Raw genomic sequence first — 25,897 nt, forward strand, 5'->3', positions numbered from 1 at the left:
AACGCAAGTCCATGTGCCTGACGCACAGTGAGGCAAAACAATACCAAATGTCAGAGTTTGGAGCAGAGAAAGGTTATTGCGGGGTCATGCAAGGAGATGGGTGGCTCACGCCTTAAAAACCCTGAACTCCCCAGAAGCTTTCAGCAAGTGAGGGAGGGGCGTGGTTAGTTGTTGCAAACTTCTTAGTGTCAGATCTTTTGTTCTTAAGGTCAGGTCACAGATGTTCCTGTAAACCTCCGGGAACAAAACAAATGTTATTCTCTGTGCCGACAAGAAAGGGCGAGGTCCCAAGGCTCAACTTTCACCCTCTGAGGTCCAGGCCCTGGCTAAGAGGAGGGGTCCCTGCACGGGCTGTGTTACCCTTCCAGGGAGAGTTCGTCCAGCACCCAGTCTGGGTCCTCCCGCCAGTGCCCAGGCCCAGGTGAGGAGGCAGATATCAGCTGGTGGCGCCCTCAGGGCCAGGTCCCCAGACCCCACCCAGCCGTCATCACTGAGGGAGCCAGGTGCCCAGGACCCAGCCGGCCCTCGGGCTTTTCATTTAAACTGGAGCAAATCATTTGTATAGGATCGATAGGAATACATGTGGTAGCAGATACCTATCAGGTGAATTCCCAGCTCACAGCAATTGCCCTTCTTTGAGGAAAGCCCCAATACAGAGGTGGACCTGAAGTAATGATGTGCAGTGTCCTTGCAACTTAACCCTAGTGGGAGACAGCTGATCTACGCTGTACCAATTTTTGAAACTTGAACGGAGAGACTGAAGCTGGTTGAAGCTGTTACCTTAATGGCAGTGTCCATATACTTCAGCTACTGAGAGCTCCATGGACCTCACGAGACCCATGGGGACCACCACCGCCATGAGGTCGAGGAGGTGGGGAGGGGGGAGGGGTTCACCGCTGCTTCAAGGCCTGGGCCTGGCAGTGGGTGGCCATGGCGAGGGCTCTAGAGCTCTGCGGGACACAGCCCCAGCCAGTCCCCGGGCCCCCCAGATCACCCGCCAGCCCCAAGGCCAAAGGGCCTGGAGAGCCCCAGGAGAGCGCAGGGAGGACCCCTGCGAGCTTACTGTTGGGAGCGGGACTCCGACTGCCTCCCTCAGGGTCTTGAGACAACAGTCTCATGCTAACGGCTGCAAGCCCCCCACCCCACCCCTATTACAATCCTTTAAACTTCGTAAATCTTTACTCGTTTCCATAAATGTTTTTCTAAATATGATCTTTGCTTGATTCTTCTTGGTATGGAAAGATATGCTCAAGGAAGTTTTAGAAAGTATAGAGACTATACTGCTACAATTTTTTTTTTTTTTTGGCGGTACGCGGGCCTCTCACTGTTGTGGCCTCTCCCGTTGCGGAGCACAGGCTCCGGACGCGCAGGCTCAGTGGCCATGGCTCACGGGCCCAGCCGCTCCGCGGCATGTGGGATCTTCCCGGACCGGGGCACGAACCCGCGTCCCCTGCATCGGCAGGTGGACTCTTAACCACTGCGCCACCAGGGAAGCCCCCGCTACAATTTTTGCCTCATTCTTTTTCACCATCTGCATGTGAGTGTACGTACAAATGTATGTCACTTCCCCAACCATACCTGCCCTTCCTGAATAAGCTACTTGCACTTGAATCCTTGTCTCAGGCTCTGCTTCTAGGAGAACCCAGGTGAAGACAGTCACATCCCTGGTAGAACACCATGAAACTGGCGAGCTCCAAGCAGCAGGGAGCACGGAAGCAAATCCACAGGGCACCTGTTGGGGACTAATGCTCAGTGTTGAAGTGACCCCTGGGGAGGTGCGGGAGGGCTGGCTTGTGGCACCCGGGGCCATGGCCCCACATCACATCCCCATCACTGATGTTGGAATGAGGCCTGAGTTGCTCCTGGGGCCAAGTGTGGAAAGGGGGTCTGGCTGACTTCAGGCTGCTAGAGCAGAGAGACTCTTAGGCACAGATTCTTGATCTTGGATGTTCAGTCTCCAGAATTATGAGGAAATGAACCTCTGTTGTTTCAGCCACCCAGTCTGTGGTATTTTATTATGGCAACCTGAGTTGACATGCATTCTCCATTGAACCCTCCAAATTAACTAGTGTACCATATATATTAATTATTCTCTTTGTTTTATTTTTTTTGGCCACACCACAGGGCATGTGGGATCTCAGTTCCAGAACCAGTGATGGAACCCATGCTCCCTGCAGTGGAAACATGGAGTCCCAACCACTGGACCACCAGGGAAGCTCCAGTAATGTGAAAACTCTTCTCTGCAGCTTTGGCTAAATTTCCTTTGCTTTTCTTTCTTTCCTCCCTCCCTCCTTCCTTCCCTCCTTCCTTTCCTTCTCTCTTTCTTCCTTCTTTTCTTTCTTCGTTCTTTCTTTCTTCCTTTTTCTTTCTTTCTCTCTCTTTTTTTGTATCCTCTCTCTCACTTGCTTCATGGCCCCTCCCTTTAGTGGGCTTTTACAAGTCTAGGTGTCTTATAGCAATTTACAAGTAGCTGAGCCTTAGATTTACCAGTTCTACTGATGTTTATGTTTTCCGTCTCATTAATTTTTACCTTTACTTTTAATTCTCTCCCTAGGTTTATCTTGTTGCTTATTCTCTAGCTTCTTGAGTTGGATCCTTCATCAAGTTTCAGTCTTCCCCGTTTAACAACACAAACATTTAGAGCCCTGGGAGTACTCGTTTACATTCCATGGGCTTTGCTATGTGAAGTTCCGATTGTCATTATGTTCTGAATGGCCTGTAATTGCAGTTTTGTTCCCTTCTTTGATTTGAGTTATTTAGGAATAAATTTCCAACTGGTTTAATTTTCTTTCTGTTTACCCTTTTGTTTTCAATTTCTGTTTTTTTTTTTTTTATTGCTTTGTGGTCAAATAATGTGGCTGGAAAAAAACTGCTTGTTAGTACCTCGGAGGTTGTCTTTGTGGCTTAGAATGGCATCTGTTTCTGTCAGTTCTTTACAGATGCTTGAATGAAATGTCTTTTCTGTTTGTATTTATTTATGACACTGAACTTATTTTCTCCAAGCTGACATTCCTTGGAGCATGGGTCCTGCATGTAGCTCTGGTGATCCCAGTGCCACCAGCATGGACCCAGAAGTCCTCAGGCAGAACCACCACGGACCTTGCCCCGCTCAGTGTCTCCTGAGTGCAGCCTTTTCTCCCAACACCTCATACCACCTCGAGCAGCTAGTTTTCCATGGAACGTATTTCAGAAAATCCTGTTTTAAGGTTTTCTCTATTTCTTGAGGATGAGCTATTTATGAAGGGTCATGGGACAGGCATACCTCGTTTTTAGGGCACTTTGCTTTATTGCATTTTTTACCAGTGGAAAGTTTGTGACAACCCTGCATCGAGCAAGTCTATTGGCATTATTTTTCCAAGAGCATTTGCTTACTTCATGTCTCTGTGTAACGTTTTGGCCATTTTGGCAATATTTCAAACTTTTAAATTATTATTATACGGGTTATGGTGATCTGTGTTATCAGTGATCTTTGATGTTACTATTATAAAAATATTACGACTCCCTGAAGGCCGAGATGATGGTTAGAATTCTTTAGCCATAAAGTACTTTTAAATTAAAGTATGCAGGGACTTCCCTGGTGGTGCAGTGGTTGAGAGTCCGCCTGCCGATGCGGGAGACACGGGTTCGTGCCCCGGTCCGGGAGGATCCCACATGCCGCGGAGAGGCTGGGTTCGTGAGCCATGGCCGCTGAGCCTGCGCGTCCGGAGCCTGTGCTCCGCAACGGGAGAGGCCACAACAGTGAGAGGCCCGCGTACCACAAAAAAAAAAAAAAAAAAAAGTATGTAGATTGTTGCTTTAGACATAATTGTGTGACTATTGCACACTATAGTGTAAACCTAACAAGGGAAAGTTCGGGGCAGGCGGGTGGGTAGGAAGCACCCCATCACTATATGATCTTCCTCCAGGGATGCTTGGAAGGGGATGCTGGCACTGGGAGAGAAGCTGGCCTGAATGTCATCAGAAGTCTCTCAGAGGGAATTCCCTGGAGGTCCCTCCAGGGAATGGAGGACTCCGTGCTTCCACTGCAGGGGGCAGATGTTCGATCCCTGGTCAGGGAAATAAGATGCTGCATGCTGCGCAGCACAGCCAAAATAAATAAACAAACAAACAAAAAAAGAATTCTCTCCAAGCCTGAAGGATTCGGATTCATAGTGACTCTGATTCTCCATCCCACCCCCTAATGATAATTGCTGACTTGGCTGGCCAAGACACACAAGTTTTCATCTTCAGGAAACATTGTTTCTGCACATTCTATGACCTCTTCTCCATGCCTGCTTTTCCAGCTGTTGGCAGCATCTCTCAAGATGATCAGAGTGGGAAGGGAGGGAGAGAAAGCAGATCTGACCTCGCTTGCTTTATTAGTCTCTGACATGCACAGGCCTGAGAACTGCTGCCCAGACAGGTGTGTCTGCATCCCTCTCTCCCCTCCTGTTGCCATGGTGAGTGACCTGTCAGGTCCCAGGCATGAAGTAGATGCTTGGAGAAGGCTGCAGGCTGGAGGACCATTCAAGACGTCTGTTAAAAACATTAACAAGCCAGGCCTTCCCTCCCTCTGTAATGGATTAAATGTTAGCCTGCCCCGCTAATGGGTCCTTGGCCACAAAGAAACCTACAACAGCTAATGCCCTGTTCCTCATTATGTGGATTTCAGTGACAGAAGAAATGCTTTCATTATCATCTCCATTAGCAGACTTACAGATGCTTGAATCACTTGAGTCTGGGCCACCCCTGGTCACAAGCATGAAAGAGGCCATGGGACTGGGAACAAAAAAACATTGTCAACATCATCAACAAACACCATCCTGGGCTTTGGGGACACATCAGAGCAGATGCTGAACCACTAGTTAGCTCCCAGTAGGGCCAAGAGTTCCTTCAATACTGGGTTGCAGGCTTAGAGGAAATGGGCTGTCACGTAAATGGTGTGGAAGTTACAATTTACCAAGGACTCCTTCTCAGCAAAGTATACCAGGAGCCATGCTTGTGTATAGGACATTCAAGTTGGTGGTGGGATACAGCAAGCATGACTCTGCAGGTCTCTCATTCCTCACAGGGGACAGCTTAGCTTCGTTGGAGACACTAGGATTCCCATCAGTGCAGAGTAAGGTCCTGGCCAGAACCCAGGAAGCCCCCAGTGAGCATTGGTTGAGCGTTTTTCACCAAGTCTGAGCTAGGACTTTGGGTTTTCTCTCTTGGGGAGAAGCCATGCTCTGTATGTGTGGAGAAAAGTGAAAAAAATACTGGTGACAAAAAGAACAGAATGGGGACATTCTTAGGACTCTTGTCAAAGTTCCTATTCGCCTCCTTCTGTGCATATGACAGGCCTGTAGTTCCTCAACCCCTGAAGTTAGGTGTGGCCATGAAACTCACTTTGGACAATGAAATGTCAGTAGAATGAGCATTTATCATTTCAGTGGAAGTAAAAGAATAAGGTAGAAGCGATAATTGAAGAGACAATGCCTGACCATTTTCCAAAACAAATGAAAGACACTAATCCATAGATTCCTGAGGTCCAACCAACAAATAAAAGGAAAGAATAAATAAAAAGAAATCCACAGGTCGACATCGTAGTGAAACTGTAGGAAAACCAAAGATAAAGAAAAGTTCTTTGAAACAGACCTATGAAAAGACATAGATTCACTTCAAAAAAAGTGAGGTAACCATGGGATTCTGAATTCTTAACCACAGGATAGAAGTTAGAAAGAAACTGGGCTCTGCTTCAACATGAAGAAAGAAAATAGCACAACTACTCTAGCAAAAATAACTTCGAGAAGGAGGGTGAAATAAATACACTTTCAGACAAACGAAATCGAAAGTGTTTGTCAAGAGGAAATTCTTAAAAAAGAAAACTTTGAGCAGAAACAAAGTGATCCCACGTGGTGAGTCTGAGATGCAAAAGCAGATAGAAGTAAATGTGAGCACAAGTGTAAACAAACCAGCAATACCATCTCGTGAAGCTTCCTTTAAAATTAGGCTGAAATACAGGGAACATAACATAATAAGTCGGGAGGGAAGCAAATGAAGGAAAAGCCCTGTATTATCCAGGAAGAAGGGAATACTTATCAACTTTAAGCCTTGATAAGTTATCTATAAATGTTTTCATTGTAGAGTAACCACTAAACGATTAGTTCTACAATGCATAACTTACAAAATAGTGAAAGAAATGGGAAGGTTTTTTTTAACGTCTATTTAAAATAAGGGAAGAAAGGAGAAAAAAAATGAACCAAAGAGTAGGCTAGGGAGCACAAAATAAGATGGTAGGTTTAAACCCAAATATATCAGAAATTATATTAAACATGTAGGTTTAAAGACAGGTAAATAATAAATTAGGAGTTTGGGATTAGCAGATACAAATTATTATATATAAAATAGATAAACAACAAGGTCTCACTGTATAGCACAGAGAACTATATTCAATATCCTGTAATAAACCATAATGGAAAAGAATATATATATATATATTCAGATATATATATATCTGAATCACTTTACTGTACACCAGAAACTAACACAATATTATAAATCAACTATACTTCAATTTAAGAAAAAGACAACAGTTTTGAATGGCAGCTTCCCCCAAGCCCACCTTGTCCCTTGAAAGCGATGGGCAACAAGCAGCCTCTTTCTGATGACACACGCTGCCCATTGTGACTGTCCGTGACTGCCCCGAGACATCACATAGTTTGAGTCAGAGGCAAGGGCGGGCTGCCACATACCTTCTTCACCTGCCTGAGGGGCTGCTGTGGTTTGGGCTCTTGCATCTGTTTTGTGTGGTTCTTCTGTCTCATGTGCCATTTGATGACTGTCTGCTCTCTGTGCAGCTGCTCCTAATAGCCCCTTGTCCTTCTTCAACCCACCACTCGTGGTCTCAAAGAGCAGGGAGCACAGGTTGTTCTGACATGCGCCAACAGAGCTCCAAGGGCCAACGCTGGCAGAGGACTGCTCCGTCTTTCTTACCAAAGGGCTTTTCCACGAAGGACGTTTCATTCTGACTCCGGGCATCGGACTCCTCTGCTTCAAGAACTATTTCCCATGGAGCCAGAAGCCTTACAAATTTGCCCTTACAACCCTCAACACCGAATCCCACTCAGAAGATTTCAATACCACCTGGCATCATGCAGGAGAAAGAACCCCAAAAAAGCTAAAAAGATGGCCAGCTGCAAATACAACGCCTGCCACGTGTTCCCCATCAAAAAGCTGGAGGAGCATGAGGCTGCCTGTGTCAACAGAAGCACAGTGGAGGAAGAGGACAGCTTGAGCCCTCTGAAGTTCAGCCTTCCGAGTTCAGAGCAGAACGGAAACACCCCTCCAGTGTCCCGCTGGCTCCCCAACTCTGATGTCTGGAATGTAGATAGCACGAATTCCCACCCCATGTTTGTCCTTAAGACTTTTGTTCCCCAAAAGCTTACTTGTGAAATCGACGCGAGAGAGTCAGAGAGAGAGGACCACACCCCATCCCTGACCCCCCCGCCAGAAGATCATCAGACCAGGAGAGTAAACCGCCAGCCGCAGAAAGGAGATGCAGGCGTCTTAAATGCATGAAAGGAGATGCAACTCACCAGAATAAAAGGCATACAAAGTCAACTACAGTGGGATGCTCCTTTTTACCTAACAGATAGGTTTAATAACACTCTGCTGACAAAAATGGGACAAAATGGGCACTTTCATAACATTGGTAAGAGAACGTAAGTTGGTAAACTTCGCTGGAGGGCAATTTGACAATAGCTATAAAAATTATCAACGTGATGGAGTAATTCTACTTCTGGGTTTTCATCCTGTAATATATTCACACATGTGGACAATGAGGTAAGAACAAGGGTATTCATGGCAGCATCATGTGTAGCAGCAAAAGGTCCGAACTGATCTAAATATCCGTTGGGAGTATTTGATGAAATAAATTATGGTGCCGCCAGGTGATGAAATAGTATGCTGCCGTGAAAAAAGAGCGAGGACACTCTTTCGTAAGACGTGGAAAGGCTAAGACATGTTGTTTAACTCAGAGACGAGCACACTTTTTCTATAAAAGGCCAGAGAGTAAATATTTCAGGCTTTGCGAGTCATATGGTCTCTGTCACAACTATTCAGCTCTGCCTTGGTAACATGACAGCAGCCACAGGAAATATGTAGACCACGAACAGAACTGTTTACAGAAACCGGTGATGGGCTGGATTTGGCCTGTGGTCTGTTGTATGCCAAGCCCTACTGCAACTGATCAAAGCCAAGTCCATGTCACTGTTTTTGTAGATTTGTGGAAGAGGACTGTGTAAGGATGTGCTTGTACTTGCATAGAATTTCTCTTCAAGGGTACATTAGTACAGGGGTCTTCCCACAAAGCCTGAAATGTTCACTGTCTGATCCCTTACAGAAAATATGTGCTGCCCTCTTCCCTAACGTCAGCTGCCCCAGGGAAGACAACTAGGTGATTGCAGGACAGGGAAGAGAGAGTTTTTACCTATAGTAACTTTTATATATGAACACACTTGAATGCATCATCTGGTCAAAAAATTAAAATACACATTTTTTCTAAAACAGCAAAAGACTTAAATCTTTTGAAATTTTTCAGAAGGAAGTCTTAACTGCTAAGTTTTTTTTAAGTACTCATAACTTTGTCACCCCTGGCCCCTTCAACTGTTTCTACAAAGTGTTACATAAAGATTTCTTCTTGGAAAAAAGGAGAAGTTCTGGGTGTTGGCCCTTGAAATTCCATGGTTAATAAAATGCTTGGACTAGAGAACTGCCACATAGGAAGTAGGTGAAATAAGAAAGTGCTGTGTAGGGCATATAGCTGCAAACTATAGGTCACCAAGACCAGGAGGGCTCCCCTGGTGGCGCAGTGGCTGAGAGTCCGCCTGCCGATGCAGGGGACGCGGGTTCGTGCCCCGGTCCGGGAGGATCCCACGTGCCGCGGAGCGGCTGGGCCCGTGAGCCATGGCCGCTGAGCCTGGGCGTCCGGAGCCTGTGCTCCGCAACGGGAGAGGCCGCAGCAGTGCGAGGCCCGCGTACCGCAAAAAAAAAAAAAAAAAAAAACAAGACCAGGAAAAAAAGAGTAATTTGGTTTGGGGAATGAATAAAACAAATTGGTCATGAGTTAGTTATTGTTGGAGCTGAGTAAAGAATAAATTTTACATTCTCTCTACTTTTATATAAATGTGTTTATTTTACCATTTTACTATTCTCTATTTTTATATAAATTTGAAATCTTACATAATAAAAATAGTTTAAAATATATTTTAATATATTTACAATATATTTTAATATAAAGATATATCATACAATATTATATATTTTATATAAATCACATATATTATCTATTTTAATAAAAATTTAAAAAATACATATATAAATTTGAACTCTTCCATAATAAAAATAGTTTTTAAATATATTTTATATATTTTTATAATATATTTAATGTTATATCTAATATATAAAATATATTAGATATATTATAAAAACATATATTGGGGGAGGGATAAATTCGGAGTCTGGGATTGGCAGATACAAATTATTATACATAAAATAGATAAACAGCAAGGTCCTACTGTATAGCACAGGGAACTATATTCAATATCTTATAATAAACTATAATGGAAAAGAATATGAAAAAGAATATATATATATATAACTGAATCACTTTGCGGTATACCAGAAGCTAACACAATATTGTAAATCAACTATACTTCAATTTTTAAAAATTTAAGCATATATATATTATATTATATATTATGTACAAATGTATATTATATATTTTTAATTAAGAGGTTTAAATATATAAATATATATTTATATGCAATATATATTTTAAATATATATTATAGAAGATTTCAAATTTATATAAAAATAAGAGAGATAGTCAGATAAACTATATATGCATGTATATAGTGTATGTGTATATATATATATACTGAATGCAATGTGGTATCCTGGGTTGGATTCTGGAACAGAAAAAGATATTAGTGGAAAACCTGGTGAAATACAAATAAAGCCTGTAGTTTAGTTAACAGCATTCTACTGATGTGAATTTCTTAGTTTTGCTGAGTGCTTCCCTGGTGGCGCGGTGGTTGAGAATCCGCCTGCCGATGCAGGCGACACGGGTTCGAGCCCTGGTCTGGGAAGATCCCACATGCCGCGGAACAACTAAGCCCATGAGCCACAACTACTGAGCCTGCGCTCTAGAGCCCGCGAGCCACAACTACTGAAGCCCATGCGCCTAGAGGTGGTGCTCTGCAACAAGAGAAGCCACCGCAATGAGAAGCCCGCGCACCGCAACGAAGACTGGCCCCAGCTCGCCGCAACAAGAGAAAAACTGGCACGTGGCAACGAAGACACAGGGCAGCCAAAAATAAATAAATTAAAAAAACACTTGTTAGCGAGCGGTGACAGTGACCACAGCAAGCCAGTGCTGGGCTGGGTGCCAGTGACTGAATCAGAGCTGAATGGGCTGGGGAAAGGTAGGACCCGCAGCCCTGGATAGCGGGCGAACTTTCCAATCTCATGTTTGAGGATTCCTGGCAAAGGAGGAGCCTGGCAGAAAAGCCATGTGCTCAGGCAGAGGGGGCTCTGGCACAGCAGAGGAAGGAGGAAAGAAAGGGCGGCGACCCTGGGGCAGGTGCCTTGTCCCAGGCACAATCCTGAGGGGAAAGTACTTTTATTTCCAATATACAGACGTGAAAAGTGTCTCAAAGAAGCTCATTAACTTGCCTTGGTTCACAAAGCTAGTAAGTGGCAAGTGGCCTGATGAAATTGAACCGATCCGCAGCAGCTCTACTCCTAAATTTGTAGAAACCAGAAATATGTACGTGAGTTTGCCAAAAGATGTGGACAGCTGTTCACAGCAGCACTATTTATAATGCCAACCTGAAAACACTCTACCTGTCCTTCAGGAGAAACAGGCGTAGTATGGAAATGTCCCACGATGAAACACAATACAGTCATGAGAATGAACCAACTATAACTACCCAGTCAGCACGGGTAGTTTCACATAAAGCGAAATTCATTTACACAATGTTGTTTTGGAAAAAGCAAGATAAATCGATGGTGTTTGAATTCAGGATGGTGGTTACCCTTGGCGGGGTAGGGAGGGGGGTTCTGGGGTGCTGGTCATGGTCTATTTCTCAATCACCATACTGGTTACCTGAGTGTGTTCACTTTGTGAAAATTCATCCAGCTGATCACTTGGGATCTGTGTATTGTCCTGTATGTTGAAATTCCATGGAAAGTCTTGAGAAATTGAACCTATACCTAACGTAGATGCTTTCTCTACTGTTTCTGATTCCCTGGCTACGAAACAGACGGTTACACGAAACAGGGCACTAAAGTGCTGGCCTTAACTGGGCTCAAGTCCTGACTTGACCACGTTCTAGTAACTTCTGCTCAGAACAGTCAACTGAAACATGGACACTATCTTCTCGTTTGCAGGGTTCTTGTGGACAGAAAGAAATGAGAAAGCATTTTGTAATAATATCGTAAGAGCCCATGTTTTCTGAGCCCCAAGTGTGTGCCAGTGTTCTACCCAACCCCTTCAACAACTCTGGAAGGTTAAGGGTTCTCCCATTTTATAGCCAAGAACTCCAAGGCTCAGAGCAGGAAAGAGCCAGGCTGGGATTCACATCCAGGTCTGTCTGATCCGAAGTCAGAGCTTTATCCATGGCTACCAGGAAACCCCTGGAAAGCTTGCCAGGTGTCCTGGGTAACAATCAAGACACAGGCATCGTCACAATGGCTCTGGATTCCGGAATCCTTCCTCCCACTTATTTCCAACAAAGTTCCTGGTCTCCTAAGTTCCTCCTCCACGCTGTTGAGCCCACCGTGCACTGTTCATTTCCTCAGGGTTCTTTAGCTGACACAAGCTACCTTCCTATTGGCTAGTTATTGTCACATTAATGCTGTGTAACAAACCACTCCAACATTCAGTGGCTTCAAACAACATTCTTATCATGTGTCATTTGGGGGTTGGCTAATCTAGGTCCACAGAAAAAAGCAGAAAAAAGAAAAAAGGGACACCGCCACCAGTGCCTGCAGACCTCACGTTTTTTCCCAGTGCCTAACACTGACAGAATTGATGATATGCTTGACCAGAAAAGGCAAATTTCAACACATTTCAAAGATTTGAAGTCACAGAGACTCTGCTCCCTGAACACAGAAGAATTAAGCTAGGAATCAACACTAAAAAACCATGAAGGCTTCCCTACTCGTCTAGTCCTAGCTGCCCTAGGCTTCCCTCTTGGCCACATCACATCATGGCAGGATGAGGTATCAATTAGCACCTACAGGGTACCAGGCCTGCTACTCAGGGAGAAGGACATCCCCCATGCCTTTCTGAAGAGCATTTGAGACTCAGGCTCTGGACCTGTCCTTGTCAGACTGTCCCGTTCATTACGTACTACAACCCAAATACCTATAGATCAGCCCTAGTTAATATACAAAACAGCGTCCTGACCAGCTTGAGACCACTGGTCTGTATCAGTGAAAAGTTCGATTTTCAACTCACATCGAAACTCAGCTTTAGTTGCTCTCAAACACATCCAGCCAAGGGTGGAAACATAAAATCTATCTTAGAGGGGGTTAAATCACTGTCATGACTGCATCAGAGCCTTGGTGATCTCTGGAAATAGCTGGAACATAGAAAATCTTCTTACTGGGGTCTGCTGAGAAAGTGGCTCATTCAAGCAATCATACTCCCAAGCTTATCCTGGCCTATCGGCTACCTGTCCTGAGAGCCTGATTTCCCCACCCACCAGCTTTCCTATTGCTTTTGATATTACAAGGGGGACATTTTCTTCTCTGGGTAAAAGCATCGTTATCTTCGCAATTGCTGTCCAACAACGGAGCTGGCTGCCAAGTAAGAGCCACCTCTCCCCTTCAGTGGACGAGTTCAAGCAAAGGCCAGACAACTGCTTGATGATGGATGCTGAAGAAGGGGCCTGAAAATCAGAAAAATGCTTCAAAGACCTACCAAGCACTTCAAGAAACTTCTATGGCTCACTTTACCTGCTGCTGCAAACACGCCAATGGCCACCAGGTGGCGATAGAGTTGCACCATCCTTGCAAAGGCTATAACAGCCCAGCTTTTCGGCGAGTACCCAAAACCTAATTGAAACAAAACATAAACTCAAAATAGGAAAAAAATAGGAATGCCATACGATCCATCATCACTCTCACTACTGGGCATTTAGATTGGCACCTCGGCTCCTTGCTGGCTATTTCCCTCTTGCTTGTCACTCTGGCCTGGAAAACACCGGGCTCCGGCTGAGCCGGGATAGTCAAGCTCCCCAGGCTGCAGGCCCCGCTGGAGCACTGTGGTCCCCAACCTCATGGTCAAACCACAAGCGGGGCCCTCAGCACCCTTGCGGTGGCACCCAATCCACCTTTCCCAAGTGGGCTCTTCCCTCCCTGTCCACACGGTGGACAGACCTTCTCTCAAACCTACCTCTTAGCAGACAGCCCAGCCCCCATGCTATTGCTCCTCTGATGTTTTCTTTTCGGAGCCCCTGTTGCCTCTGGCATGTTATATATAGATCTGTCTGCCCTCTCTAGAGTCTAAGCTCCAGAAGAGTAAGGTTGTTTGGGGGTGGAGTCGGTGGGGTATTTTTCTTTTTTTTTTTGCTCTCGTATCCTCAACACCAGAAAGAACCATGCCTCATCTGAAGCCGGGGGTGGGGGGCGGGGAGGCAGTGGTTGGAGGGACCCTGGATGCGTGTTTATTTCAGGCACAAAGCAGAGAACAGCCCCAGGGCAAGCTAACAGGTCTGCAGTGACTGCAGCCACCTTGCTTGGGGGACAGGTAAGAGCCTCAGGGTAAAGCCCCAGTGGGTGGGGAGGACAGTGGGGAGGGTGTCGCTGGGCAGACGCCCCTGGCAGGTTGCAGGCCAGTCCACTGTGAATCACCCCCAGGAGTTTATGATGACCCCGGTGGGGGGAATCCCAAGTGGTCCCCAGGCACGCTGCATCTGGGTCTGACGTGGGTGTTCCACACAGTATGACCTCCTAGAGACAAAGGTACCCCCCTGCCCCCACCTTCACTGCAGGGCAGGTCACCCATCAATGCCAACAGCCCTGTGGGGAGCAGTCAGTGACAGCGCCTGGGTCACCAGAGGAAGGGATTTGAAGGTGGGCAGAGGGGCATCCAGGCCAAGAAATCAGCAAATGCACAGGGGCGTGAAGCTGGCATGGCCCAGCCATGGGATTGGCTGGAGTGTCCAGCTCAGCCACGTAGGCAGGAGGCAGGTGGGAAGGGTAGAGGCCCGTCACGGGTCTCAAATGGGGACCAGGATGCAGCCAGGCTCAAACCAGGCTTGGCTACGTGTGACCGATGGGGGCTGCCTGGGGCGGGCTCAATGCTGAGTCACAGAACCCGGTGTGCAGCCGACAGGACAGGGCTGTGTCAGTCAGGCAGACTTGAACCCTGGCGTCCTAACTCCCAGTCCTCTCTTTAGAGGCTGGGGACCCCAGGCAAGAGGACCTGCCCCCAAGTCTCCCTTGGGAACCAGAGGCACTGAAGCAGGGTGTGGATACCGGGCTGCCCAGACAGATGCCGTCCTGCGGTGAACTGAGACCGCAGCCCGCGGGGATGGTCACATGCCCTGTCAGATGGACCCCACTGCTGAAAACATCACTCCCTGATTTAGACCCCTCTAAATCAGACACACGCCCCTCTTCAGTCCCCAGGGACTCTTCCCGGCCACCAGTCAAGTGCCACAGTCTGTGCACTGGGCCATGACCAGGGTCCAGAGCCCAGGCTGGAACTGCTGCCTTGGCCGTGGGAAGTTAGGGCCACCGTGGCCAGAAGGTTCTGCCCAGCTGCCGGTCACTCCTTGTTTACCAGCCTGATCTGGGGGTGGGGCTCATCACAGGCCACTTCAGCCAACCACCACCCACGGCAAGGGCCAACCACTGCCCCACCCCTTCCCCAAGTCCTCAGAGCTTTGAGAAACACCCACTGGGTACAGAGAAAACTGCCTCCAGCACATTGGGTCCCTGGGGGCAACAGAGTCCGGAGACCCAGGCCTGGGCTGTGCAGACAAGGTTGCACTCTGATGATGAGGGCCCCGGTCCCCGCATCCCTCAGGGCCCTAAGGACAGTCACCAGGGAAGCACTGTCACCAGGGAAGCACAAGCAGGATCCAGGAGGAAGGTGGGGTCCAGAGCACAGGAGAAAAACAACTTTTATTCTTTCAAGAAAATGTAACAACTGGTTGAAGGAAGGAGCACGCTGGCCGCATCCCCTGTCCTAAGCAGGGGTCTGAGATGAGGCCAGGCCTGACCAGGGCTTGGGAGAAGCTAACGGGGCTCCTTGTGGCACCGGGGGGAGGGCTGGGCCAGCTCAGAGGTGGGACTTTGTTCTGTTAGCACCAGGAATCGCCCGCAGCTGCAGCCGGACTCGGAGACAGGACAGTAGGTGGCCCTGCTCTGTCTCCACCTGAGCAGTCTGGGGAGGGGCCGGCGGCAGAAGGCTCCCTGCAGGCGGTCATCTTTGTGTGATTCTCAAATTCACAGCCTAGACTCGGCCCCCCAGCCCCCTGTAAACATGAGAATGGGCTCGTGACTGCCAAGCCCCTAAGACAAGATGAGGGTCCGAGATGTGTGGCTGGGCTTCAGGCGGCCCAGGAGCTGCCGGGCTTTCTCCTGCATGAAGAGCTGGTCCCTGGTCCCCCCGCAGGCCACCACCTTCCAGGCACTGGTCATCTGGGAGGAGGCAAAAGGGTTACCATCCAGGAAGGGGCAGCGTGCTCCCAGGGAAGCCTGGCGACTCTGGTCGGGGAGGGGTGGGGACATTTCTATGACGCTCCCTCCCTCTAGAAGCCACAAGTCTTTCTGTGCTCACTGCACCTTCCTGGTGGACCTTGGGAAGTCACTCCCATCTCTGGGAGTCCTCAGATGTCGAGCAAGGAGGCTAGACCAGGCCACAAGGCCCCCCACCCTCACCCCTACTACGCGGCACCAGCCTCCTCATGAGGAAAAGCTACAGCCACGCAGGCTGGTGAGGAGCAGAGAGGTGTGGACCTGTGCAGATGGTGAGAGGAGCAGGCAGGGCACACCTGCCTTCAAGGACAGAAGTCACAGAGACAATGTCTTAATTACGAGCGAGGCCACATCATGAAGGGGGGGCTTAGTGGAGGGCGTGGTCTCTAGTACACAGATTCCCTGAGGGAGTGACGTCTGGACAGAGATGTGAAGCCTAGGTTAATCAGGAAGAGGCAAAGCCTGTGCAAAGGCCCTGAGGTGTGAAGCGCACAGAGCAAGGGTCCGAGGAGGATGCACTCACAGGGGCAGGAGTTAGAAAGTGGCCTCGGGGCTTCTGGGCCGCCGGCTTCTCGGGCTTGGCCTGCAGGAAGCCCTCGTTGAGCAGGCTGCTGTCCTCTCTGCTGCCCGACGGGGTGAGGCCAGAGGAGCCTGGTGGGATGTTGGTTGGCTGAAACCAAAACCAAATCGAAGGCTCAACGTTTTGCCATGAGCTTTGTGGGAAGGAGAAAACAAAACAGCAGGCACATTCCAGCACCACCACCTCTGTTGGGATCTCGGGCAGGATATTCCTTCTCTAAGCCTCAGTTTCCTCTTCCAGATGGGAATTCATTTAAAGATTCAGTAGGAAAACAGCTGTAAAGTACCTGTTTCAGAGCCTGGCACCTAGTAAACGCCCAATAATGCTGGTGCCTTTCTACATGAATCTGGTTCCTCCCCGTCCCAGGTGGAGACGACGATGCTCCAGCTTCTCCTGGGACCAGAAACACCCACAGAGGTGCCGACGTCGACTAGAACTCACTGGGAGCTGCACAAAGCACCCCAGGACTCCCGGACAGGCCTTTACCCTCCTAACAGCCTACTGGGCTCAGTGCCCTCATTACAGGCAAGAACCTGAGGCTCAGGGACCTAAGAGATGCCAGAGACCAGAGCCCGGTGTCAGGACTCACCCTAGGCCTCCCACTCCACCTCCTCTGCTCTTAACCACTTGCCCTAACTTTTTCTCTTTCTGCTAATTATTCTACTTGCCCAAGGCGATGCTGGCTGGTCTGGCTGGCGGGCACTGAGTCCCCAGCCTGGCAGGGATGCCTGGCCAAAGGGAGGTTTGTCTGCACGGGCTGTGAGAGCAGCAGGCGCACCTGCAGGATCTCGTCAGGCAATGCTGCCTCATGAGCTCTGCCACAGCCCTCACTGTCTGCTACCAGCGGAAGACGGGCTCACCCCACTGTCTGCTGCAAGGGATCACTAGCATGGCATGGTTTCTGGGGCCCAGGCTCTGTGTAGGCAGCAGCCCCCTTGCTGGAGGCTGGCCTGGGAACTGGGAAGCACCCATGCCAGAGCTGAGGTGCCCCAATCCCCTGGCTATGCCCTGAGGCACGTCACCAACCCTCTCCTGGGCCACCCTCGGGAGCAGAACGCAAGGGAAGGCGCTGGGGACTCAGAAACCATGGCTGTCAAACGGGTTCTAGCAAAGCAACTCTTGCCAAACCAACCTTTCTGTGAAAGACACAAGCAGGGCTGTCTGGACTGAAGCCAGGGGGGTGGTGCCCAGCTGCTCCCTCCCTGCTGAGCCCGGCACGTGGAAGCCCAGCCTGAGAATCACCGGACTCCATCTCCAGGGTCCTCTCCAGGCTAAAGGGCTCAAGAGGCGAAGGCCCCCAGGGAGACTCCGTCCCCCCAGCCTCCTGCAGCTCGGGTGGGGAGTAGCAGGTGGCCTCACAGGATGGCTTCTCTCCCAGACCCCTTACCAAAGGCAGAGCCTTGGGCAGCGTGGACATCATCAGCTTCACGTCCTCATCCACAATGTCGAGGGCCAGGGACTTGCGGACTTTCTTGATGGGGCTTCGCCGCAGCTGGGGGAGGAGGAGGCGCTTAGGGCAGGCGTTTGGATTCCCCTGGGTCACCACCAGCGCCTGATGACGCCTGCCCCAGCTGCCCTGGTCACAGAACCAGGCCCTGGTGCAGGGGAGTCCTCGAGCACGCCCGGCTGGCGAGGATTTTCTGGGGGCGGGGGGGGGGGGGGGACCGGGACACTCTGGCCCTGCTGCAGACTCTGCCCACAGAGCAGACTGCCCGGACAGATGCTCAGTGTTGGTACTGAGGACACCAACGCCACCCTCCACCCAACCTCATCCCCAAAGGGACCAAGCGCAGCCCCCAAGTCTCTACTGCACGAAACGCTCCCCTAAACAGCCAAGTTACAGCTAAAACACCTACCTGCCGGTGAGTGACACGATGTGGGACCCCACAGGACACAGGCTGTTAAAGGAATGCTCAGCCCCACCCCCGCACTTCCTATAAGCAGGCCAGGGGTCAGCTCCAATGCCAGGGAGGGGCTCCGAGACTAGTACTCACCCCCCAACCCAGCACTGTGCCCCAAACAGGTGCCACCGCGGCTCAGAACCACCTTCGGACACAGAGAGGCCACGGAGGGTCCCGGCCATGCTCTACGTACACGCCCAGGGGCCCAGCCCAGTGGGTCCCTCCCAGCCTGGCCACCCACATTCCCACCCACCCTCCACCCCGGCACACTCCCATCTTCCCTGCTCCCCAGGAGAGCACCTGGGAAGAAAGGGGCACAAAGACACACCCTCCACCCCGGCTCACTCCCGTCTTCCCTGCCCCCAGGAGGGCACAGAAAGGGGCACAAAGACACACCCTCCACCCCGGCACACTCCCGTCTTCCCTGCCCCCAGGAGGGCACAGAAAGGGGCACAAAGACACACCCTCCACCCCGGCTCACTCCCGTCTTCCCTGCCCCCAGGAGGGCACAGAAAGGGGCACAAAGACAGAGGGGACATAGAGCCACCTGCTGTTGGGAAACCCCACGTGCCCGGCGGCGGGAGAGCTTGTCCAGTACAGCCCGGCCCTGCCCAGAGCAGCTCCCCACCTCACCGGAGCCCACTGTCCCCCACCTGTTCATGCAGCCAGGACACCTGGTTGGCTCCATACGAAGGATTTCCCTTGAGATCCTCTTTGTGCCCTTTCTACCCCCGTAACACCATATGTATTGAGGCACTAGGGTGTTTGCCGTTTCCACCCATTGCACTCCTGGAGGGAGCGACCACTCTGGGTCTTGCTTACTGTTCTGACGACCACCCCCAGCCCAGAGCCCGCTTCAGAGGGGTCCAAACAGTGCTGAATAAGTGAGGCACCAGTTCAAAGGGGAAGAGGGAAGGGTCCCAGGCACCAAGGCCTTACGTTGGTTGGTTTCATGGACAACCACTCTGCAGGAACAAAGGGCCGGGGCCACAGTTCCACTTCCCCTGGTGCCCTATGTCTACCAGACCCGCTCCCCGCTCCGCCAGCCACTCACCCCAGCCTTCCTCTTCTGCTTCTCGGGCCTCACTTCATCCTCAATGATGAGCTCGATGCCGGCCTCAGAGCGCAGCACCTCCTTCAAGTCCTCCTCCAGGTGCGGGGTCTGGGGCTACAGGCAGGGATGTGAGTGAGGCCCTGCACCCAGACCGTAGGACACAGGCAGAGCCTGCTCACGGGAGCAGCGGGGCAGACCCAGGCAAAGCAGGGAGGAGGCCCAGTGCCGGGACACTGGCCTCACACACAGTATCCATGGCCACTAACTGTCCTGCCTGGGACACTGGCCTTTGCTCACTGAGAGCCACACAGGCCCGGACTGTCCCCACTTGACCACAGCCAACCTCACACAACCCGGGGAAATAGCTGTCTACCTCTTCCACAAGGTAGAAACGGAGGCTCAGAGAGGGCGAGACCCCAGCCCAAGGCCACACAGCTGTGAGGTTAGAACCTGGATGCACTCAAAACCCTAACTCCTTCACCCCTCGGTCCCGCAGTAATGGGGACATTGATTCCATTTCCCTTTCTCGGGCCTGGGGGCTCAGGCGGCAGAGACCAGGGGAGGGAGAGAGCTACTGAGCAGCAGGTGTAGGGTACAGTAACACCCGAGAAGTCACTCTAAAAGCCCCCATGTGGGCTTCCCTGGTGGCGCAGTGGTTAAGAATCCGCCTGCCAATGAAGGTGACATGGGTTCGAGCCCTGGGTCTGGGAAGATCCCACATGCCGCGGAGCAACTAAGCCCGGGCGCCACAACTACTGAGCATGCGAGCCACAACTACTGAGCGCACGTGCCGCAACTACTGAAGTCCATGCGCCTAGAACCCGCACTCCACAAGAGAAGCCACCGCAATGAGAAGCCCGTGCACAGCAACGAAGAGTAGCTCCCGCTCGCCACAACTAGAGAAAGCCTGCGCACAGCCACGAAGACCCAACGCAGCCAAAAATAAATAAATTAATAAATTTATTTAAAAAATAATAATAAAAGCCCCCATGTACTTGAACTATCGCTGCCAAGGGCAGATTCACCCTCCAGCCGTGCCTGGAGAGCACGCAGACCTCTTAGTATCTGGGAGCCGAACCCCACTCAGACAGGAAAGGGCAGTGCTGACTGGGGCCTGGCCTGGGGCCTGTGCAACTCCACCAGCTGCATCCCAGCATGGGGAGACCACGGCTCCACCACCCAGACCCCACGTGGTGAGCATGGAGGGGAGCTTGCTGCAGGCTTTGTCCACAGGAAATGCTTCTCCACAACCTGTCTTTCTCCCACCTTCAGCTGGTTTCTAAGACACAGCCTATTTTGGAAAACCCGGGTGCCAGCTCTCTCTTTTGCCCTTGGGGAAAGCAGGACCATCCCACGAACCAGGAAGAGTCAGGGGAGAAGGGCCGTTCTCACACTGCTGGGGAAGCACGCCAGGAGGTGTCTCCTCACTGGCGAGCCATCTCCAGCCCACCCGAGTGCTTTCCCGTGTTTTGCAAAGGATGGGCAGTTGGTCAAAAGGCTTCGGTTTGAGGAGCAATTCGCCACTTTCCTGAACCAGCCCCAGCGCCCGAGCAGGTCCTTCTCCGTCCCAACTCCTGCCCATGTTCCGCTTGGCATGGCCACGTGCTGAGTATTTAGTCATTTATGCACTTACATGCTGAATGCCAGCTTCCACTACCCCAAACTCCCAGCTTCACCAGGACGCCACCGTGGCTCCAGCACCCAGCACCGCCTGGCACGTGGCAGCTGCTCAAGAGAGGTCTGATGAACTGGTAACTCCACCCTGGGGGCCCCATTTATAAAACTAGGGTATCTGCAACTTCTCAAGGCTGTTGGGAGAATCTAATGAGATCTCAGGGGGACGGGGCCCTGTGAACCGTAAATGGCTGGAGGACCAGCCCGGCCGTACCACGTACCAGGGGCTTTAGTGGTCCGTACTTCTCCAGGGCGTTCTTGAACGGGGTCGGTGTGTGAGGAGTGCTGTCCCTGGAGTACTTCTGATCTGGGGTTACAAACCTGCCGGGGACAGAGGAGGCGGCTTCACGATGGGGCTGGGGGCAGACACCAGCTGCTCTGCTGCAGGCTGCCCGTGAGTCCCACACCACCCTCCACCAGACCTCTGCCTCAGCAGCAGGGAGGCCACCCCCGGACACAGTCTCTTCCCATCACACTTGCCCACACACCCACCTCCCCACCCCCGAAGGGAGTTACGGGGGCTGAGAGGAAGGGCTATCCTCAGAAACGGGAAAGGGTCTGAGAGGGTCCAGCACACCCGAAAGGCTGGAAGAACGACTGAGAAGGCTGCTGTCACTAGGATTCTCCATAAAACAAGGCCGGCCTGTGGCCACACTGCAGAACCAGCGAGAGAACGGGGAGGCGAGGAAGGTGGGGATCCAGGAAGACCGCATCCCTCTCCAACCTCTCTCCGGAGAAGCAGCGACTCCTTTTGTGGTTCCAGCTGTCTGTTTAAGAACTTCAAGTCCAGGATTTTGGCTTGAATAGAGAATCATTTCTCATGAAACGTTCTCTAAGTATCAATTCTTTTTCTTGCTTCCAGCATAAGTTTAAGAGCTTAGATTTGAAGTCCAGGATTTCGGCTTGAAAGGAGAATCATTTCTCATGAAGCCTACTTGTGTTAAATGTTAGATCAACTCTTGAGAGACTGACTTCTGACCAAGCGATTCATACATCTTTTCTGAAATTACGTATCATTACAAGAACTAAAACTCCTGAACTGATTCCTGAATTACAACTTAACTGCTGAAACATAAATAGCAATGCTTCTTCCCCGGCACATGTAACAAGCAGACGACCAGTTAAGTAACTCTCTCTACCTGGAATTCAAGAGTCACGATGACACAAGGGAGGAAACTTATTGTGAGAGCACCTCCACAGAAGCAGGTAAGCAACCTGTACAGGCTGGAGGTGAAACGCTGTGCTTCACACACACGGGAGGCGGGGCACGGCCGTCTCCCCTGACTAAGCACCAGAGAGACGAGAGAACCGGGGGCCCTTCTGTCCTCCACGCAGGGCTACTCAAACACAGCGGATCTGCACTTGAAACTTATAAAGGATGCAGAGATTAAATTTTTCGTGGCAGTGTGGACTCTCTCCATTTCTGAGATTAGAAAACCAGCAAGTTAAAAAATAAAAAACGGGGAATTCCCTAGTGGTCCAGTGGTTAGAATTCCGCGTGCTTTCACTGCCGAGGGCGCAGGTTCAATCCCTGGTCAGGGAACTAAGATTCCTCAAGCCATGCGGCGCGGCCAAAAAAAAGAAAAAAAAAAAGAAAGAATTAGAACAGAGGTGAAGCAGCAGACTACCCTGACGGAAGTGAAGAGGTGTGGTGACCAGGAGGAGGCGGCCTTCCTGTAACAGAGTCTCAGGCGGTTTTCCAAGGGGTCCCTCCCCCAGAGAACCTCCTGCGCCAGGCCGGCCACTGCTTGGGGAGGGGCAGGCCCAGTGCAGGTGGGGCGGGGGCACAGCACTCACGCAGCGTGTTTCTGGTGCAGGGGCGTCTTATCCCGGTGCAGTGGCGTGGTGACCACCACCTTCTGGCTGCACACGGGGGTGGACGTCAGCGAGGGGCCCTCCAGCTCTAGTGTGTCCTGTTTGTTCCAGAAGTTCAGAAACTGCCAGGAAGACAAAGGAAACAAGACAAGGTGATGACCTCAGAGCCCACCGGCAGGCGCCAGAGAGCAGAGGCCAGGACAGATGGGCAGGGACCCACTGAGCAGGTCCATGTAGACCCCAGGCTGGGCATCACCCAATCCTCGCTTTGCCAGGATGATGGGAGGTCCATCTCCCACCCCGCAACGTGCTGCTGACGGTGTACTTAAGGCAAAGGAAGCTGACCGAGAGCAGCTCCTTTTCAGAAAAGAAAGTAGCTCTTAAATGAACTGCGACAGGCGGGTCAGTGATGATGGAGATGGTGACATCAGCACTTAGACACACCCTCTCACACCAGAGCTGAGCACTGCACACTGAGAATTTCACATGGTTTTCACAGGTCCTCTGAAATGTAAAGATCGCGACCCCCTTACAGATAAGAGAGGTTTGGATTGCTGCACTGAGTGCTAGAGGTAGGGGCAGGACTCAAACCCAGATCTGAAGCACCACCCTCTCCCCTCTGCCCTGAAGGTGCCCTTGGCAGCTCAGGGCCACCTGCAGCCCTCAGGCCCACTGCCCTCTGCAGGGTCCCTGGGCAGGGCAGCTGCACCCCGTCACCCTGGGCTGCTCTCTGGGCAGCTCCAGCCCTGCTGTCTTCCTTCTCCAGCCAGCAGCCCTCACGGGGGGCCTGCTATGGGCTAAACTGTGTTCTCCCCAAATTCACATGTTTACACCGTAACTCCCAGTACCTCAGACTGTGATTGTATTTGGAGATGGGCCTTTAAAGAGGTGATTATGGTAAAATGAGGCCACATGGGTGTGCCCTGATCCAATAAGACTGGTGTCCTTAGAAGAAGTTTACAAAAGAAGAAGAGATTATAAGAGAAAAGAGATTAGGACACAGACACTGAAGGAAGACCACCTGAAGACACAGAGAGGAGATTACCACCTAGAAGCCAGAGACCTCAGAAGAAACCAATCCTGCTCACACCCTCTCGGACTTCTAGACTCCAGAACTAAGAAAATGAGTCCGTTGTTCCAGTCCCCCTGTGTGCAGTTCTTTGTCACGGCAGCCCAACTGAACTAACACAGGGCACCTTGCAGAACCACCAGACATCCCGATACAAAGGCCTGGACTCAGTCCTTCTACAGCAGAGAGGGTGGCCTCTGGAAACATGCCACCACTGGGCCTCATTCTCTCACGTCCCCACAGGAGGGAGGAGACCCTTGAGACCCAAAGCCTCTGCCCCCCCTCTTGCCCCACCCCTCCAGGCTATCCCCCACCCACAGCCCCCAGCGCAGTGCATACCCGCTAGCTGTACCCAGGACTCTCCGAGGCCCCAGCCCCCATCTCTCAACCCTCCTCCTGTCCCCATCAGTCCTCCTGCCCCCCATCCGTGAGTCCTACCTCTGGACTTCACACCACACTCTGCTCTCCCCTTGACTCCAAGCCTTTATTCAAGCCGATCAATCGGTCAGCAAACCCCACCTGAGACACCACTCTGAGTGCCTCCCTCACCACTAGGAAAGACAGGGCCCCCAAGCTGCCCCCAGCACTGTGTCTATTACAAACAGAGCCTGGGAAGGAGTACTCAACACAACAAGCCCTCAGCGACTCAATAACTGCTCCTCCCACAGCCCTTTCCTCAGGACATGGTGACCACCAAGTCCCCCACCCCAGCCATCCTCTCCATGGGCAGGGCTGTCATCAGCCCCTTCGCTCCCCAGGGCTGGCAAACCTGCTATAAAATCGGTGCTCAGTAGACTCACTCTTAACACACGCCGAGTCCTCTTCCCTTCTCCGCCCGTTTATCACCCTCTGCCCCCAGCTCCAGCAATCCCCCTGCTCATAGAAGCCCTGGCTGACACCCTTCCCCGACTAGATGCACCCGAAGTACCAGAAGCCGCCTTTTTTACTCCATTCAGCACGTTTATTTGGGTCCTTTTTTATTAACTGGTCTTCCCATCAGCACGGACGCTTCATGAGGGCAGGGCCAGGCCCGTTTCTGCCCTCCAGGGTCCCCAGCACTGGGCACAGGGGGGCTGTCACCCGCGCCCAGAGAACAGTCGGGGTGGGGTCCACGTACCTGGGAGGGCGAGAAGGGCAGGGTCTTGACGGGTGTGCTCTTCGGGGTGAGGCTGTTGCAGGAGTCCAGGAAGGACAGGCTGGCGCTGTTCTCCGTGACAGGTGACAGGGCGACTCGCCTCTTCTTCTGCCGCTTGAGCACCGAGGGCGGCGTGCTGATGCCCGAGCCCCCCACGTCAGTGCTGGGGGAGATGGGGATCAGCTCGCCCCGGCTGCTCCGGCTCAGGTCCGAGATGGTGTGGCCATCCAGGCGGTACTCGGTCACGCTGGGCACAGCGGCGGCAGGCTGGCGGGGTGGCGGGGCCTGCTGCTGCTGCTGCGATGGGTGGGGCTGCACCGGACTGCCGCCAATGCTGCCCTCTGCGGACGGCTCCTCGGGGAGGTCAAACTTACTCAGGTCACACCAAGCGTCGGGGTCCTGCCCAGAGAGGGGGTTTAGGAATAACTGCAACGGCTCTGCTTTTCTACCGGTTGATATACCACAGGGCTCATTCGTTAAAGGAAAATACACAAGCATCAAGCATGATCCTACAGGGACTTCCCTGGTGGTCCAGTGGTTAAGACTCCACGCTTCCACTGCATGGGGCATGGGTTCGTTCCCCGGTCAGGGAACTAAGATCCCGCAAGCCGCGTGGCCCAGACAAAAAAAAAAAAAAAAAAAAAAAAAAGGATGATCCCACAGCCCAGAAACCATCACCCTTAACATTGCCCTGCCTTTCCTCAGATCCTTCTTTGTATCTGTATTTGGAAACATAACTGAAGTCATATCGTGCCTGTGGCTACTTGCTGTTACTTACAAAAATGTTCTGTGCGTTTTTAAGATATACAAAAAGCACAAAGAAAAACACAAAGAAAACTCACATACCCATCAATAAGCCTAAGAAATAAAACCTTGTCACTAAAGCTCCAGGTGCACCTGGCACATCCTCTGCCCGCATGCAGGATATCACGGC

At 51.2% G+C, this 25,897-nt stretch overlaps 2 protein-coding genes across 4 annotated transcripts in view; one reads left to right on the top strand and one right to left on the bottom strand.

Moving 5' to 3' along the window:
* Positions 1 to 6,885: 6,885 nt before the first annotated feature.
* Positions 6,886 to 7,495, top strand: GTSF1L (gametocyte specific factor 1 like). Its single transcript, XM_004286857.2, is given in 2 exon segments — positions 6,886 to 7,440; positions 7,442 to 7,495. Coding segments are annotated over 2 exon segments (465 nt in total). The 5' UTR covers positions 6,886 to 7,029.
* A 7,645-nt stretch (positions 7,496 to 15,140) lies between these two features.
* MYBL2 (MYB proto-oncogene like 2) overlaps positions 15,141 to 25,897 on the bottom strand; it is a 28,402-nt gene continuing 17,645 nt past the window's right edge. For all 3 annotated transcript variants that reach the window (XM_033433760.2, XM_004272865.4, XM_049698705.1), the window contains 7 exons: positions 24,946 to 25,362; positions 22,742 to 22,881; positions 21,166 to 21,265; positions 19,271 to 19,384; positions 17,703 to 17,807; positions 16,259 to 16,405; positions 15,141 to 15,678 (listed from right to left, as the gene is read on the bottom strand). In XM_033433760.2, coding sequence (XP_033289651.1) covers positions 15,550 to 15,678; positions 16,259 to 16,405; positions 17,703 to 17,807; positions 19,271 to 19,384; positions 21,166 to 21,265; positions 22,742 to 22,881; positions 24,946 to 25,362 — 1,152 coding nt within the window. In that variant the 3' untranslated portion in view covers positions 15,141 to 15,549. The remainder of the gene's footprint in view (positions 15,679 to 16,258; positions 16,406 to 17,702; positions 17,808 to 19,270; positions 19,385 to 21,165; positions 21,266 to 22,741; positions 22,882 to 24,945; positions 25,363 to 25,897) is intronic.

Source organism: Orcinus orca, chromosome 16 (assembly GCF_937001465.1).
Source record: "Orcinus orca chromosome 16, mOrcOrc1.1, whole genome shotgun sequence".
Classification (NCBI taxonomy): domain Eukaryota; kingdom Metazoa; phylum Chordata; class Mammalia; order Artiodactyla; family Delphinidae; genus Orcinus; species Orcinus orca.